The sequence below is a fragment of the Elgaria multicarinata genome, chromosome 3 (genome assembly GCF_023053635.1).
Source record: "Elgaria multicarinata webbii isolate HBS135686 ecotype San Diego chromosome 3, rElgMul1.1.pri, whole genome shotgun sequence".
Taxonomy (NCBI): Eukaryota; Metazoa; Chordata; class Lepidosauria; order Squamata; family Anguidae; genus Elgaria; species Elgaria multicarinata.
The window spans coordinates 62,052,198-62,065,480 of NC_086173.1; the positions used below are offsets into that span (position 1 = coordinate 62,052,198).

Consider the following 13,283-nt stretch of genomic DNA (forward strand, 5'->3'; position numbering starts at 1 on the left):
AAAGTAGAAAAGCTAAAATGGGGATGAGAGAGAAAACATTAAGTCAGAATTAGAACAAAAGTGTAGAGTGGAAAGGATTCAGTCTAAGAGGAATGTATAAAAAAACAAGAATTGGATAGTTTGGATTCCTGGATCCAAGGTTAGAGACAGTACTCTAACCTCGGACACAAGAATCTGTGCTCCTCTTCTCCTTGCAGCCAGTGCAGAGAAAATTGTGCCGGATGCCTCTCTGAGATCTCTTTTTTTCAACATTATGAGGCTTATGAGACTATAGGGGGGTCCTCCACAGCTTATATAATGGACAGTATGATACCCTTTCAAATGGCAAAGTAAACAGACATAGATTAGTCAGAACTTCTATAGAGGGTGATCTCTCTCTCTCTCTCTCTCTCTTTCTCTCTCTCTGTCACTAGAAAAAGGCCATTCTTTTTAATACTGCCAGTCATCTTGTTTGTGCAACTTTTAGAACCTTGGAGGTGTGAATTGCAACACAATGTTTTGATGTTATTATCAATAAGTTGATATGAGTCCCCCTGTCTGTGAAACAAGTGCAAGGGATGCTAAATAGCTGATTCAAAGGGAATGTTACATTGTGAAATGCAGGAATGTTACATGATTGGCTCAGAAAATGATCTGTTGGCACATGATGCATCACCACTGCTAAAGTTAAACAATTCTGGGCCTGTGAACTGCCTAGATGGGTCACTGCCTGGGAACCATATGTAAGCTACCACAAGCTATTTAGAGGAAGAACAGAATAAAAATGTGCTAAATAATCCATTTGCAAGTTCACCAGCAAGAAATATATCAGTTCATTATATGCAAGCTAAGCAAGTGGGCATTTCTACAATGGGATTGGAATTACTGACAAAAAGGAATTTACAGACATGGTGCTGTGTGCTTCTGATTCTGAGAAAAGGTCACCCACATTAAGAACTGTGAAAAAACTGCAGGTGGTTTTGCAACATGGAGACCTCATATAGCAAGAAAGTCTGCCTAAGCTCACTAACAGCTGAAACATCAGCATATGGAGCCATCAGTTTGCACACCCTTATTAGTGCTCCTATTAGTATGCATCTGTCCGTTGATAAAATTGTTCCAGACTGTTTAAAACAGTTAAATGGTTTTACACTTGCAGAAGGGTATATTTCTGTACTTTTTAAAAACTCCTATGGGGGAATTAAGATAGTGACTCAAATGGAAAGCTGGGTTGAAAAGAAAATCACATATGGATGAGTTTTTGTTGCTAGTCAAATGCATTTAAGTCAGCAGTTTAGAAAAAGAAAGATGACCAAGGAAGGACAAAATAGAGGCTTATAAAATTACAAAGTGGGAAAATGGAGAAATGTAAATAGAGAAAACGGTCTGCTTGCAACAACTCTGCTGGACAGGTCCTCACAAATAGCAGATGAAGTGGCAAACCTGAATGTACGCAGAGCCGTGTGGTACCATACCAAAGCCTATCTAGTCCTGCATCCTGGCACCAGCCATCAATCAGTCAATCAAATGTATTCGGTCATAGACCAGCAGATAAGAAATAGCTAGAAATACAGTAATAAAAGCAAGATACGGTAATTATAAAAGCAAGCCAAATTAAGAACAGGGAGACCAGCGTCACTAACCGGCAGGTTAAAATAACTACAATTACAACTATTATGAAAGCAATCCAGTTAAAGACAGGGCTGCAGGTGATAGCAGATGCACAGAATTGTGCTACGTTGTGTGTAATCAGGAGGTTCTGATCTGATAATAGGTATTTTAAATAAAATGCTTCAGATCTCCCTGCGGTTTTTTAAAAGAGAATTGGGGTAATAAGATCTTTGTGGAGGTCATGGTAAAAAAGGACAATGGAGTAATACATGGGCATCAGTTTCCACACTTTCCCATGTCACAAGGGCATATTTGCTCTTGAACAGGGATTTATTATATCTGCCTTCGAGGAGTGCAGAAGGTAGAACATTTAATCTGGTTAACATAAAAGCTTTCCTATATTCAGGAATTGATAGGTTTGACATATAATTTGGCATTATAAATGCTCCTACATAGTTCTGATAGTTAGGATGGTGTACAGTCAGTCTCAGGTGGTTTTGGATTTCAGTGTCTCTGATTCACTGTGTGATAGCCGCTTTAGCTTTAGTCTATCCCAAACCCCATATGGCATCAGTCAAGAAGCCCAAATTCTGACACCAGCCAATTGGATGCCTTTGGAAGCCCACAAGCAGGACAAAAGTACTCTGCCCCCCTCCTTGTGTTCCCCTGCATCTGTATTGCCTCTGATATTGGAGGTAATGTATAGCCATCATGATTAATACCCACTGTTAGTCTTATCCTCCATGGATTTGCTATCTCTACAACTTGTGGCAGTAAATTCCATAGTTTAACTATGCATGGCATGAAGAAGTACTTCTTTTTATCTGTCCTGAATCTCCCACCACTCAGCTTTATTGGCTGATACCAAGTTACACTGGTAGTGTAAACACTGTGGATTATAAAATATTAAACATATAAATTGAAATGTTACTATTTTTAGGTGTAGATTGAGAAGTGATTGGTGATGGGTAGTCTTTGCAACAATTAGTCTTTGGATCTGAAAAAGTGGTTGTATTTGTGTATCATGGGGGAAAAGATTTGTGTGTTATATGTAATTTGATTATCTCACATATGTGTAGATGCTATGTAAATAGATCTCTACAGATCTGAATTTCAACCCTCTACACCAGAATAAGGTCTTTATTCTGGTGCAGGAGGCTAAAAGGAATAGGAAATAGGAAGAGCAATCAGCACTGTACCCAGTCCTGTAGCTGGCATTGTCCACCCACCCCAGTTCAGAGCATGAGGTTTGGGACAAAATAGTGCCCCAGTGAGCAAGGCTTTACACCAATCTTTATAAAAGGAGATATCAGTGCAAATTCTCCATGCCAGTTTAGCAGTTGTGACCTAAGCATGTACCATTCATCCCAAATATTCAAGTGACTCTGCCACTGGCTATGTAGGGTGGAACTAGGTGTTATGAGATCCATAGATCTGCTGCCATTCTTCAGGTGGGTTTGCACATTGCAATAAGCCGTGCTGAAAATAAGCCACTCTGGGTTGGTTGGTGGCTAATCCACATTACTCCCAACAGATGATCAGGAGCTCTGCAGCTTGCTATGTGTTTTTTCCCCTTTAGTCCTCCCACCTGCTTGCGGCATGTATCCCAGCATCCTTTGCGGCTTCACTACATTAGTAGCCTTTTTACTATTGGTATGCTTTGTGTGCTTGAGTGTGTTTTGCTGTTGCTAGCTCTGGGGAGAAACCTTTCTCTCCCCCCCCCCCCCAATCATATTGCTACCTGCAAAGATAATTGTGAGAAATAAGAGTTAAACCAAGTATGTGTGTGTTTTAAAGACTTTTAAAGACTTAAATAGCTTTTGTTCACTCTCCTCCTCCTTCTCTGCCCTCTGCCACCTGCAAAGAGTTTTTTAATCAATAAAAGTAAAGCCTCCCTCCAAGTGTGTGATTTCCTTTTTTTTAAAGCTTTTGGCTGTCCTCTGATTCTTAAAAAAAGAAAAGGGAAAAAAGCCTTCTTGGAAGGCTTCCTGGAACAAGCAATATTCCTCTTCCTAGCAAAGCTATGTGTGTATTTCAGATTAACTTACATTTGAGTAAGCACACACTGCCCCGTCTGGGACCATGGCAATTTGAGAAGGGGGATTTAAGCTCTACCACTCCTGTTTTCATGTTGGAATCCCATCCACGCCACCTGCACAATTGAGACTTTCCCCGGTGGGGGGAAAATCATGAACAAGCCAGACTGAGTACCCACGGCTTGTTATTGGCTTGTCCAGGGTCACTTGTTATGATATCCAAACTTCACAGAGCAACTTCATTATCGGTTATCAGGAACCGTTAGGCAAGAGCAGCGGAAGCCACTGCCATTCCTTGCGATCTCACTAGTGCTGCTGCCAGCTCTCCTCATCCCTTCTCAGTGCCCTCTGCTCCTAAAGGTCAAGAAGAAAGGACCCCAGAGAGTGTATTGTGTATTTGCAACATTTTTGAGGGGGTCTTACACAAGCGTGCACATTTGAAAGTCCACGGCTATGAAATTTGGGTAATTTTCCCTTCCGCGTTACTGCTCTGCCTTGAAATTGTTTACCAATCTTCCTCACTTGCCTGCCTTGAAATTTGCATATCTTTACCAATTGCTCTCCCTACTTGCTCTGATTTGAAATTTGTGCATCTTTTCTTCTCTTTGTCACTGCTCTATAACCTATATGTATATTTGACAGCTTAAAACCAGAGACTGGTGGAGGGAAGCAACAAGTACGAAAGGGGAGGGACAGCCGAAAGTGGCTGGTGGCTGCAGAAGAAGCTTTTCCAGCGGGTGTAATTGGTAGTACATGAAGCAGTGGGTTTTTTTGTTTTTTAAAAAGGTGTTCACTAGCAAGGCCAGCACTGAAATGGAGCATGAAATTGACAAGGACATTGACAAGAGGGGGATATCAGTATGTTTGACTAAATGGCAGACAAGTGCTCTTGTGCACTTTTACAAGACCCTTTTTTAAAAAGAAAAGTTTGCAAATGTGTTACCATGTTCATAAGGGCTCAGGAAATTAATTCCATTTGGTGATCTCATGCTGGGGGTAGGGGGAGTTATTCCTTCGTAGCGGCAACAAAAGCAGATGAATTGCGGAAAGGGTGTTGATGTAGGGACCGAGGAAATGAGGAGTTCTGCCACAAAAGCCCCTAGGACACATGCCTAGAGTGAGCAGGAGGGCTGAAGGGGTAAACAAGCCATTGAAAGCTGCAAAGCACCTAAAAGTCTTTCAGGTTGGTGAGTGAACAGCCCCCCCCCCCATGGTGCTTTACTCTAAGGATGGCTTGGCGTGACATGTGAACCAGACTAAAAACAAGCTATGCTAAAGCTACCCTGCTGGGTTTAGACAATGCTACAAACTGCTCTAAAACACGGCTCACAACCCACTCTGGCTTATCACAGAGGGGGGGAAAAGCCATGGTGGCTTATTTTCCTTCCGCAAGTGTGTTGGTTGCAAGACATCTAAATAATAATAATAATAATAATAATAATAATAATAATAATAGCAGCAGCAGCAGCATAATTACCCTCACTGGGCTCAGATTGTTGTGACATACGAACCTGGCGAAGGGTGTGTGTGGCTGGAGTGGGTTGCAAACCATTCTGAAACCCATGGCTTGTTTACAAACCATCCTGAAAACTATGACTCTCCCCTCCACTGATGAAAGCAGGATAGGTGGGGGGAGGTGGGCCATAAAAGTAACCCGCTAAAGCAAGGCGGGAGGAGGATTGCTGATTATGGAACAGGGGGCAGCAAACAGAGAATGGAGGGTGCATAAGGGAGGGTGAAGGATTGCCACTTTTTGAGCAGGCAGGGACTGCGAGCAAAAAGGCCTTTGCCACAATATCATCAGCCTTACCCACAAATACTCCTGGAATGGAGTTGTGCCACGAAGGCCCCTGGGATACATGCTGGGTGGGGGCTGGAAGACTAAGGGAGGAACAAGCCATGGGAAGTCACAGAGCCCCCCAGTCATCTTTTGAGAGTAATGTGGTTTAGTAAGCAAACAATATCCCCCCCCCCCCCGTGGCTTATTTTCAGTATGGGTTATTGTGATGTACAAACTGGCCCTTTGTCTCTTCTCTTGCCCTTTCTCAGGTGCCTAGCTTAATAAATGTGGTGTGAGGTTATGATGTTGCAAATTGCTCTGTCCCCAGGAGAAAATGATAAGAACAGGGATTTTATGGGAAATGTGGAGGAGATGAGGAGTGGCAGCAGTTATGCCTCTTATCTGGTTTTCCCTCAGTCAAGCTGTAAATACAATCATAATTAAAAGCTGTCACTCAAGAATTTAGTTGTCTGAGAATGTATCTATATAGAAAGTTGTTTAGCCTTAAGCAAAATGGAACAAAATGGCAGCATTTTCAGAAAGTAAAGACATTACATTATAACATAATCTGCAAAACATGGACATAAAATAGGATTGCAATACTGACAGTGGAGAAGCATTTAGAGAATGGAATGATGTGCTTGATGTTACTAAATAATACAGCTTTAGAATGTTTTGTTTCTTCTCATTCAAAATGCAGTATTATTCCCTTATCTGAAGGTGTATTTTCAGTAATGGATGAACAGTTGGATTGTATGACTATTGGCAAAAGCCAGTGAATTGAAACCTGTACTTGTTTGCCATTAGCAAAAGATAAACCTTTCAAAACTGTTCTTTATCTTAATGCAAATGCCATTTACTTGTATGTTCGGGACTCCTGTCAATCTTTATACCCTCTTTAATGTATCAGTAGTTTCATTGCAGCATTTTCTATATCAAATCCAAGCATCTGGACAAAGTGAATGGTGATTTTTAATTCAAGAAAGTAGAGGGTGTATTATATTGCTGACAAAGTTTTATTCAATTTGGAGGACTTGCAGAATCTCCTTTTGGAGTAGCCAGTTCATTATAAATCTGGGAATAAAATGCTAATTGAGTTCTTGGTATGTGCTAAGTGAGAAATTCTAGAAACTTTGGAACCAATATCTTAGTTCTTGTGAATGACTTAATGTTAATCTCCTCCATATGCATTTTAGTTAAACAAAGAGCTGAGACAGAAAGTGCAACACAACCTAGGAGTTAATTTTTTTTAGTTTCTAATCAGGGGTGGGCAACTTGTAGGCCAAAACATCTGGAAGGCCATAACTCATACCATCCCTCACTATTGGCTGTGCTCAGCCTAGGGTTAATAGATGACCCCTAAATGATCATAGAATCATAGAATAGCAGAGTTGGAAGGGACCTACAAGGCCATCGAGTCCAACCCTCTGCTCAATGCAGGAATCCACCCTAAAGCATCCCTGACAGATGGTTGTCCAGCTGTCTCTTGAAGGCCTCTAGTGTGGGATTGCCCACAACCTTCCTAGGTAACTGTTTCCATTGTCGTACTGCTCTAACAGTCAGGAAGTTTTTCCTGATGTGCAGCTGGAATATGGCTTCCTCTAACTTGAGCCCATTATTTCGTGTCCTGCACTCTGGGATGATCGAGAAGAGATCCTGGCCCTCCTCTGTGTGACAACCTTTTAAGTATTTGAAGAGTGCTATCATGTCTCCCCTCAATCTTCTCTTCTCCAGGCTAAACATGCCCAGTTCTTTCAGTCTCTCTTCATAGGGCTTTGTTTCCAGACCCCTGATCATCCTGGTTGCCCTCCTCTGAACACGCTCCAGCTTGTCTGCATCCTTCTTGAATTGTGGAGCCCAGAACTGGACGCAATACTCTAGATGAGGTCTAACCAGGGCCGAATAGAGAGGAACCAGTACCTCACGTGATTTGGAAGCTATACTTCTGTTAATGCAGCCCAAAATAGCATTTGCCTTTCTTGCAGCCATATTGCACTGTTGGCTCATATTCAGCTTGTGATCTACAATTCCAAGATCCTTCTCGTTTGTAGTATTGCTGAGCCAAGTATCCCCCATCTTGTAACTGTGCATTTGGTTTCTATTTCCTAGATGTAGAACTTGGCATTTATCCCTATTAAATTTCATTCTGTTGTTTTCAGCCCAGCACTCCAGCCTATCAAGATCACTTTGAAGTTTGTTTCTGTCTTCCAGGGTATTAGCTATCCCACCCAATTTTGTGTCATCTGCAAATTTGATAAGTGTTCTCTGCACCTCCTTGTACAAATCATTAATAAAAATGCTGAAGAGCACTGGGTCCAGGACTGAGCCCTGCGGTACCCCACTCGTTGCCTCTCCCCAGTACACACTCCCTCAGTGTGTACTCATTAGTAAGCCCCATGAATTCAGTGTGTGTGTATATAAACAAACTAAAACTTCAATATAGGTGCTATCTTGAGAAACTGGAGGAAGGTTGAAGAACTTACAATTTAATGAAAGCTACCCCTTATCATAAGAAGCATCTTCTCTCTGGCCTTCCTTCGTCTCACATCAGTCCGCTGGTCTCTGTCCACCACTCTGCCGCTAAGATCATCTTCCTGGCCCGCCGCTCTGACCATGTCACTCCACTTCTGAAATCTCTTCATTGGCTTCCAATTCACTCCAGAATCCAATATAAACTTCTCCTGCTGACCTTCAAGGCTCTTCACGGTCTAGCTCCTCCCTATCTCTCCTCTCTCATCTCACACTATCGCCCCGCCCGGGCTCTCCGCTCCTCTGATGCCATGCTTCTCGCCTGCCCAAGGACCTCCACTTCCCTTACTCGGCTTCGTCCTTTTTCTTCTGCTGCCCCTTACGCCTGGAACGCTCTTCCAGAACACTTGAGAACTACAAACTCAATCACTGCTTTTAAAACTCAGCTAAAAACTTTTCTTTTCCCTATAGCCTTCAAATATTGAGTTTGTTCTGACTCTATACTATTAGCTTTACCCTACCCGGTGCCTGTTTACACTTCCCTGTGCCTGTTTGCATTCTCCTTCCCTCTTTATTGTTAACTACAACTTATTAGATTGTAAGCCTATGCGGCAGGGTCTTGCTATGTACTGTGTTATCTGTACAGCACCATGTACATTGATGGTGCTATATAAATAAATAATAATAATAATAATAATATTATCCTTTTCATTTTCTATTACAATAACATACCAGAACCAAAGTAGGCTTTTTTTAAAAAAAGGGACTGCAATGTGCACACTTAGCTGGGAGTAAGTTCTGTTGAACTCAGACTTATTTCTGAGTAGACGTGCAAAGGATTGCACTGACAGTGACCTTAACTCACAGTCCCAGCAATTAAAGAATGATTGATTAAAATTGCTTTCAAAGTACCTATTTAATTTGAGCTTCTACTGTTTAATCTACCAATCAGTGCTTGCAGCTATACAACACACAACAATCCTTTAAAATGTCTCTTACCTAGATTCTTCATAAGGGGGGGTATTCTTTTTTCCAGCAAGTTGTATTCCCCCCCCTTTTTAAAACTCATTGCTCATAGGATCGAATCAAAGTCATTTTGTAATCTTACAAAATCATCTTTGTTTTTTTGCTGATTTCCAAAACTGTCTCCTCCCTCTATGCGACACAAATGCAGACATGTACTTTTATTCTATCCCTCTTTTTTTCTCTGTAATTTTTGCTAAGCAGCAGCCTGTGGGAAGGCCATGGACAATGGAACTTTTTGGCCAGGCTCTCTTAGTCGCCCCAGGGACCTCCACCCATCAAGGATCTTTTTGGAGCATTGTCCTTCAAATGTTCCTCTGCTGCTGCTCCATGTGTAGTAGGTGACTGAGTTTCAATATGCCCTGAAGATTCCAAAGTGGCCTGGAGTCTGTTCAAATGGACTGGACAGACTAAAAAAACTCTCTGGCCATTTTGTCTTTCAGCTTCTTGACTTCCTATTCTTAATGTTGATCCAGAAATACAATATGCTGTAGTAGGGGACGCCAGAAATAAAAGGACAGACATCTTATCTCCTTTTGTCCATTCTCACAATGAGATATTTCACCAGAAACCTCGGATTGCTACTGTTGCTCAGTTCTGGATAATTGCTTATTTCATAAAGGTTGTGATTAGACTTACCGTCTATTCATAACTGGACACACAAGCACCAATTGTTTATTTATGTATATCCTCTAGTGTACATTAAAAACTCTCCTTTTTTCTACCTGCCCTTTAGCTTGCTCCGCCTTCTCTATCTCCTGTGTACTTTCTGCCCAAATCGCTCCTGGGCCTTGCCACGCTGCAGGAAACCCTCAAACTGTATTCAGGCGAGTTAGGTGCTCTACTGGCTTTGCCTGTTGGAGTATTAAGCTCCGAGATTCCATCCTTGCAGGCGAGGCAGCCATCGGTAATTCGGTGCTGGAGTTGTTCTGTCTGGATCCGTGCGTTGCTTTTTTTCGTGCTCTCCGGCATCGCTCTGGGCCTGTGGAATTCTGGTTCGGCCGGGGCCGGCTTCTTTGGATTAACTCGGCGCTCGACTGCTTCACCTGTTCGGGCTCAGCTGGAGTTTCGGCACTCCACCGTCCCGCCTGGCTGCCGCCCCGCATGTGCCGGACCCAAGATGGCGGCCTCCACCCCCTCGCAGCCCAAACCGACAAAAGCGGTGGCGGCGCCGCGGCCCCGAGACGACGAAGCGGGCGCGGGGCCGCCTCCCGAGGCCGGTAAGCCTCTGAAAAGGGGAAGGGGAGCTTCGGCCCATCGGGTAGGAAGGTCGAGCCGGGAGTGTCAGGATGTAATACCGCTTTTCCTTCCTTGACTCCCCCTCCTGCCTTCGGGGGAACCCGGGCTGTAGCTGACGGGAGTGCGGCGCCCGTTCCTCTGAAAGGCGCTGTGGGGTTGAGTTGGGTGACAGTAAGCAGCGCCCTGTTTCTCCCGCGCTTGCCTTAGAGGAATCCTAAAGCGTTTCCTGTCAAGGCCTGATAGACTTGTCTCCTCCTCCGGTCCGGGTAGCTCGGTCTCTCGCGCCTCTTACTGATAGCGGTGGTCCACACAGTCTTTCAGCCGCCTTAGATTTAGCTTGCAGCACCCGGAGCATCTGGCCAGCGCCCTTCGCGCCTGGTCACTGTCTCTGGTAGCCGCTAGTAATGGAAAAGTGGGCTGTTTATCAAAGCATCTTTGTCCGCCCGGAAAAACGGGATAATTCATATTGAAACAAAATAGCTCTCGGTTCTTGTGACTTTAGAATCACGTTACTTCTAAACAGAACAGTCCTCCGTATTAATAAATATGAATTCTAAAGTGGATTTCGGAAATCTTTTTGAATAATAGCTTCTTACTGGGTACTGGCTGATTTAGTCTAAAACTCAAATCAAGATTAAGGAATTTGTGTACTGAGCAATCTATAGAATGTTGTCAGTGCTGTGATTTAAATACAAAAGGTTGTCTTGTTATCTGCAGGCTTGTGCATCATGAAATGCTTTACTTCTGTCTTTTAAACTCCCCAGTGTACTAGGCAATGTAGAACAGACAGTAGTTCTACTTTAATCTTCTGCCTGTCCTGTTTGTTCTTTGTTTAAGATATTTCATAGAACCATTTGTTATTTGTTTAAGATATTTTATAGAACGGACACTTCTATAACATTTAGGTAGCTGATATAATTATTTCTAAATTGTATTGAGTTTCTCCAGCAAACAACAGATGGAATAAGTCTCATTTAGAAGAGTTTTCTTCGCCCATCCCCATCTTTGCAGTGTGCCTATGTGTTTATTTAGAAATTCGATTAACTTATATTTATTTATTATGCTTACATCCTGCCCCTTGCTCCATGGAGCTCAGATAGTGGTATCCCTGCCCTTTTTACTTCATCTTCACAACAGCTCTGTTAGGTAGATTAAGCTAAAAATATTAACTTGCCCATGGTCAGCTAGTGAGCTTCATAGCTGTGTGGGGATTTGAGCCTGGATCTCCACAGTTTTAGTCCGACAGCACAACACCATGTTGGCTCTCTATAATAAGTGTTAGTCCCAGATAAATATGCTTAGCACTATGCCCTTATTAATCCTTGTCACCAGTTTTTGGCTAAATGACTTAACAATGCTGCTGTTGCTGTAACTTTCATTTTGGATTGTAACAGATAAGCCTATGCTCTGCTTCTTATTAGAAACAGTTTTTGTGACTCTACTCTGGCAGAACTGTGTCCTTTATAATGAAAATATTGACACCCATTTTCTGTTTGTTTGTAATTACTGCTCTCTTCATCAATACAAATTTCCCCTTATATCTGTGGTGTTCCTGCATAAAGGCCACTCATTGTAGTGCTTTCTGTTTCAAGTAAGGAATTGTCTACTGAACTGAAGATGGAAATATAGCATGTAACTAAAAAGCATGTAATTAAAAAGCAATTGATGGGCTAGCTGATGTGATTATTTTTTATTATCTTTCCCTAAGGATTCTGTTTAGCTCATCTAATGGATAATGAGTAACAAATATTTTATGTCCTATTATCTAGGAAGACAGATTGGCTTATCATAGTTTCACCTTCTGACATTAAAATCTGGTCTCATTACCTCTATGGTAATGTTTATCCATATTTACATTTTGTATCTTCCTTCAGACTTTTGTTTGTCTTATAATAATAATATTTCCAGCCCAAATAAATAGCATGACTTGTTATATTTTCATATAATTGATTTACTATTCAGTTATTGATTGGGTGTTTTTTTTAAAAAAAACATACTCAGGAAAATTTCTTTAATGCTCAGTGATCTCACACATATTTTTACTTTTAAGCAAAAGTAAGGGCTTAGTTATGAATTTAATATCTTCACTCTTCCTTGTATGTCAAGGTTGTTGTTAGTATTGTTTTGGTAATTCACTTCTGGCTGTTGTCATATGTACACTTACCTGGAAGTAAGACTCATTGAACTCAGGCCATGGCTAGACCAGGCCTATATCTTGGGATCATCCCTCTGCATCCAAATGACACACAAGGGATCCCAGGAACAGGCAGGGACCACCCCACCATTTGCCTGGTATAATCCTTAGGTCTAGCTAAGGCCTCTGTGAGACTTATTTCTGAGTAGATACACATAGGATTTGCCCTATTAGTCTAGTGTAGTTCTTAAGTAGCATTGTGAGACAAATGAGTAATTTGCATGATGCTTAACTTTTTTTTGTGCTGTTAATTTTCCAGTTTCCTGTTCAAAACCCATTTTCCCCCTGTCTTTTGGTAGTTATGGCTTCTGAGGAGGAAGAGGAGATGATTACTGCAGAGATGGGGTCACCACCCCTCCAGAAGAAGAGTTCTCTGGCTGGGTCATTAGACCAAATTCCAAACAGGATAGGGAGTTCACTGTCTCCTGAACCGTCCAGCAACAAGGCAGACTCCCAAGATTCCAAAAGTGAGTCTGTCTTCTGTTGAGATTGCTATTGAGTATTGTGTGTGGCATCTGAGGTGTTGAAAGCCCCCCCTCAGCTGGCCCACACTGCAGATCTGAGCTCTTTTCTTACAACCTGATTTATAAAGGAAGGATGCTTTTAATTTTCTTTTGTCTGTTGGTGAAAGAATTTACAAGTTTTCGTGGCTAACAAAACTATTGTTCACATAAAAAAGGTCACAGAAAGAATTGTGTGTAGATTCAAAGCTTGCATTCTTTCTGTTAAATACTGACGGTCTAATAAAATGTCTCTTTTTCAATATGTTGTGTATGCTGTATAGCAGTGAAACTCTACAATGCTTTCCATACTATGTATCATTTTTAAAAATCATTCAAAAGCTACATTGGTGAAGGACAGCTAGTTAATGGACCCTTGTGTAAATATGATCGGCCAGCAACAGTATGCACCATTATTGGCTGGATGTGGGGTTATTTTCCTATTGTTTGTT

The 13,283-nt window shown here is 42.0% G+C and overlaps 1 protein-coding gene across 7 annotated transcripts in view; it reads left to right on the top strand.

Annotated features, from left to right (window-relative positions):
• WIZ (WIZ zinc finger) overlaps nt 1-13,283 on the top strand; it is a 60,141-nt gene that overhangs the window by 36,185 nt on the left and 10,673 nt on the right. For all 7 annotated transcript variants that reach the window (XM_063120449.1, XM_063120451.1, XM_063120448.1 and 4 more), the window contains one exon: nt 12,631-12,798. In XM_063120449.1, the coding sequence (XP_062976519.1) occupies nt 12,631-12,798 (168 nt within the window). The remainder of the gene's footprint in view (nt 1-12,630; nt 12,799-13,283) is intronic.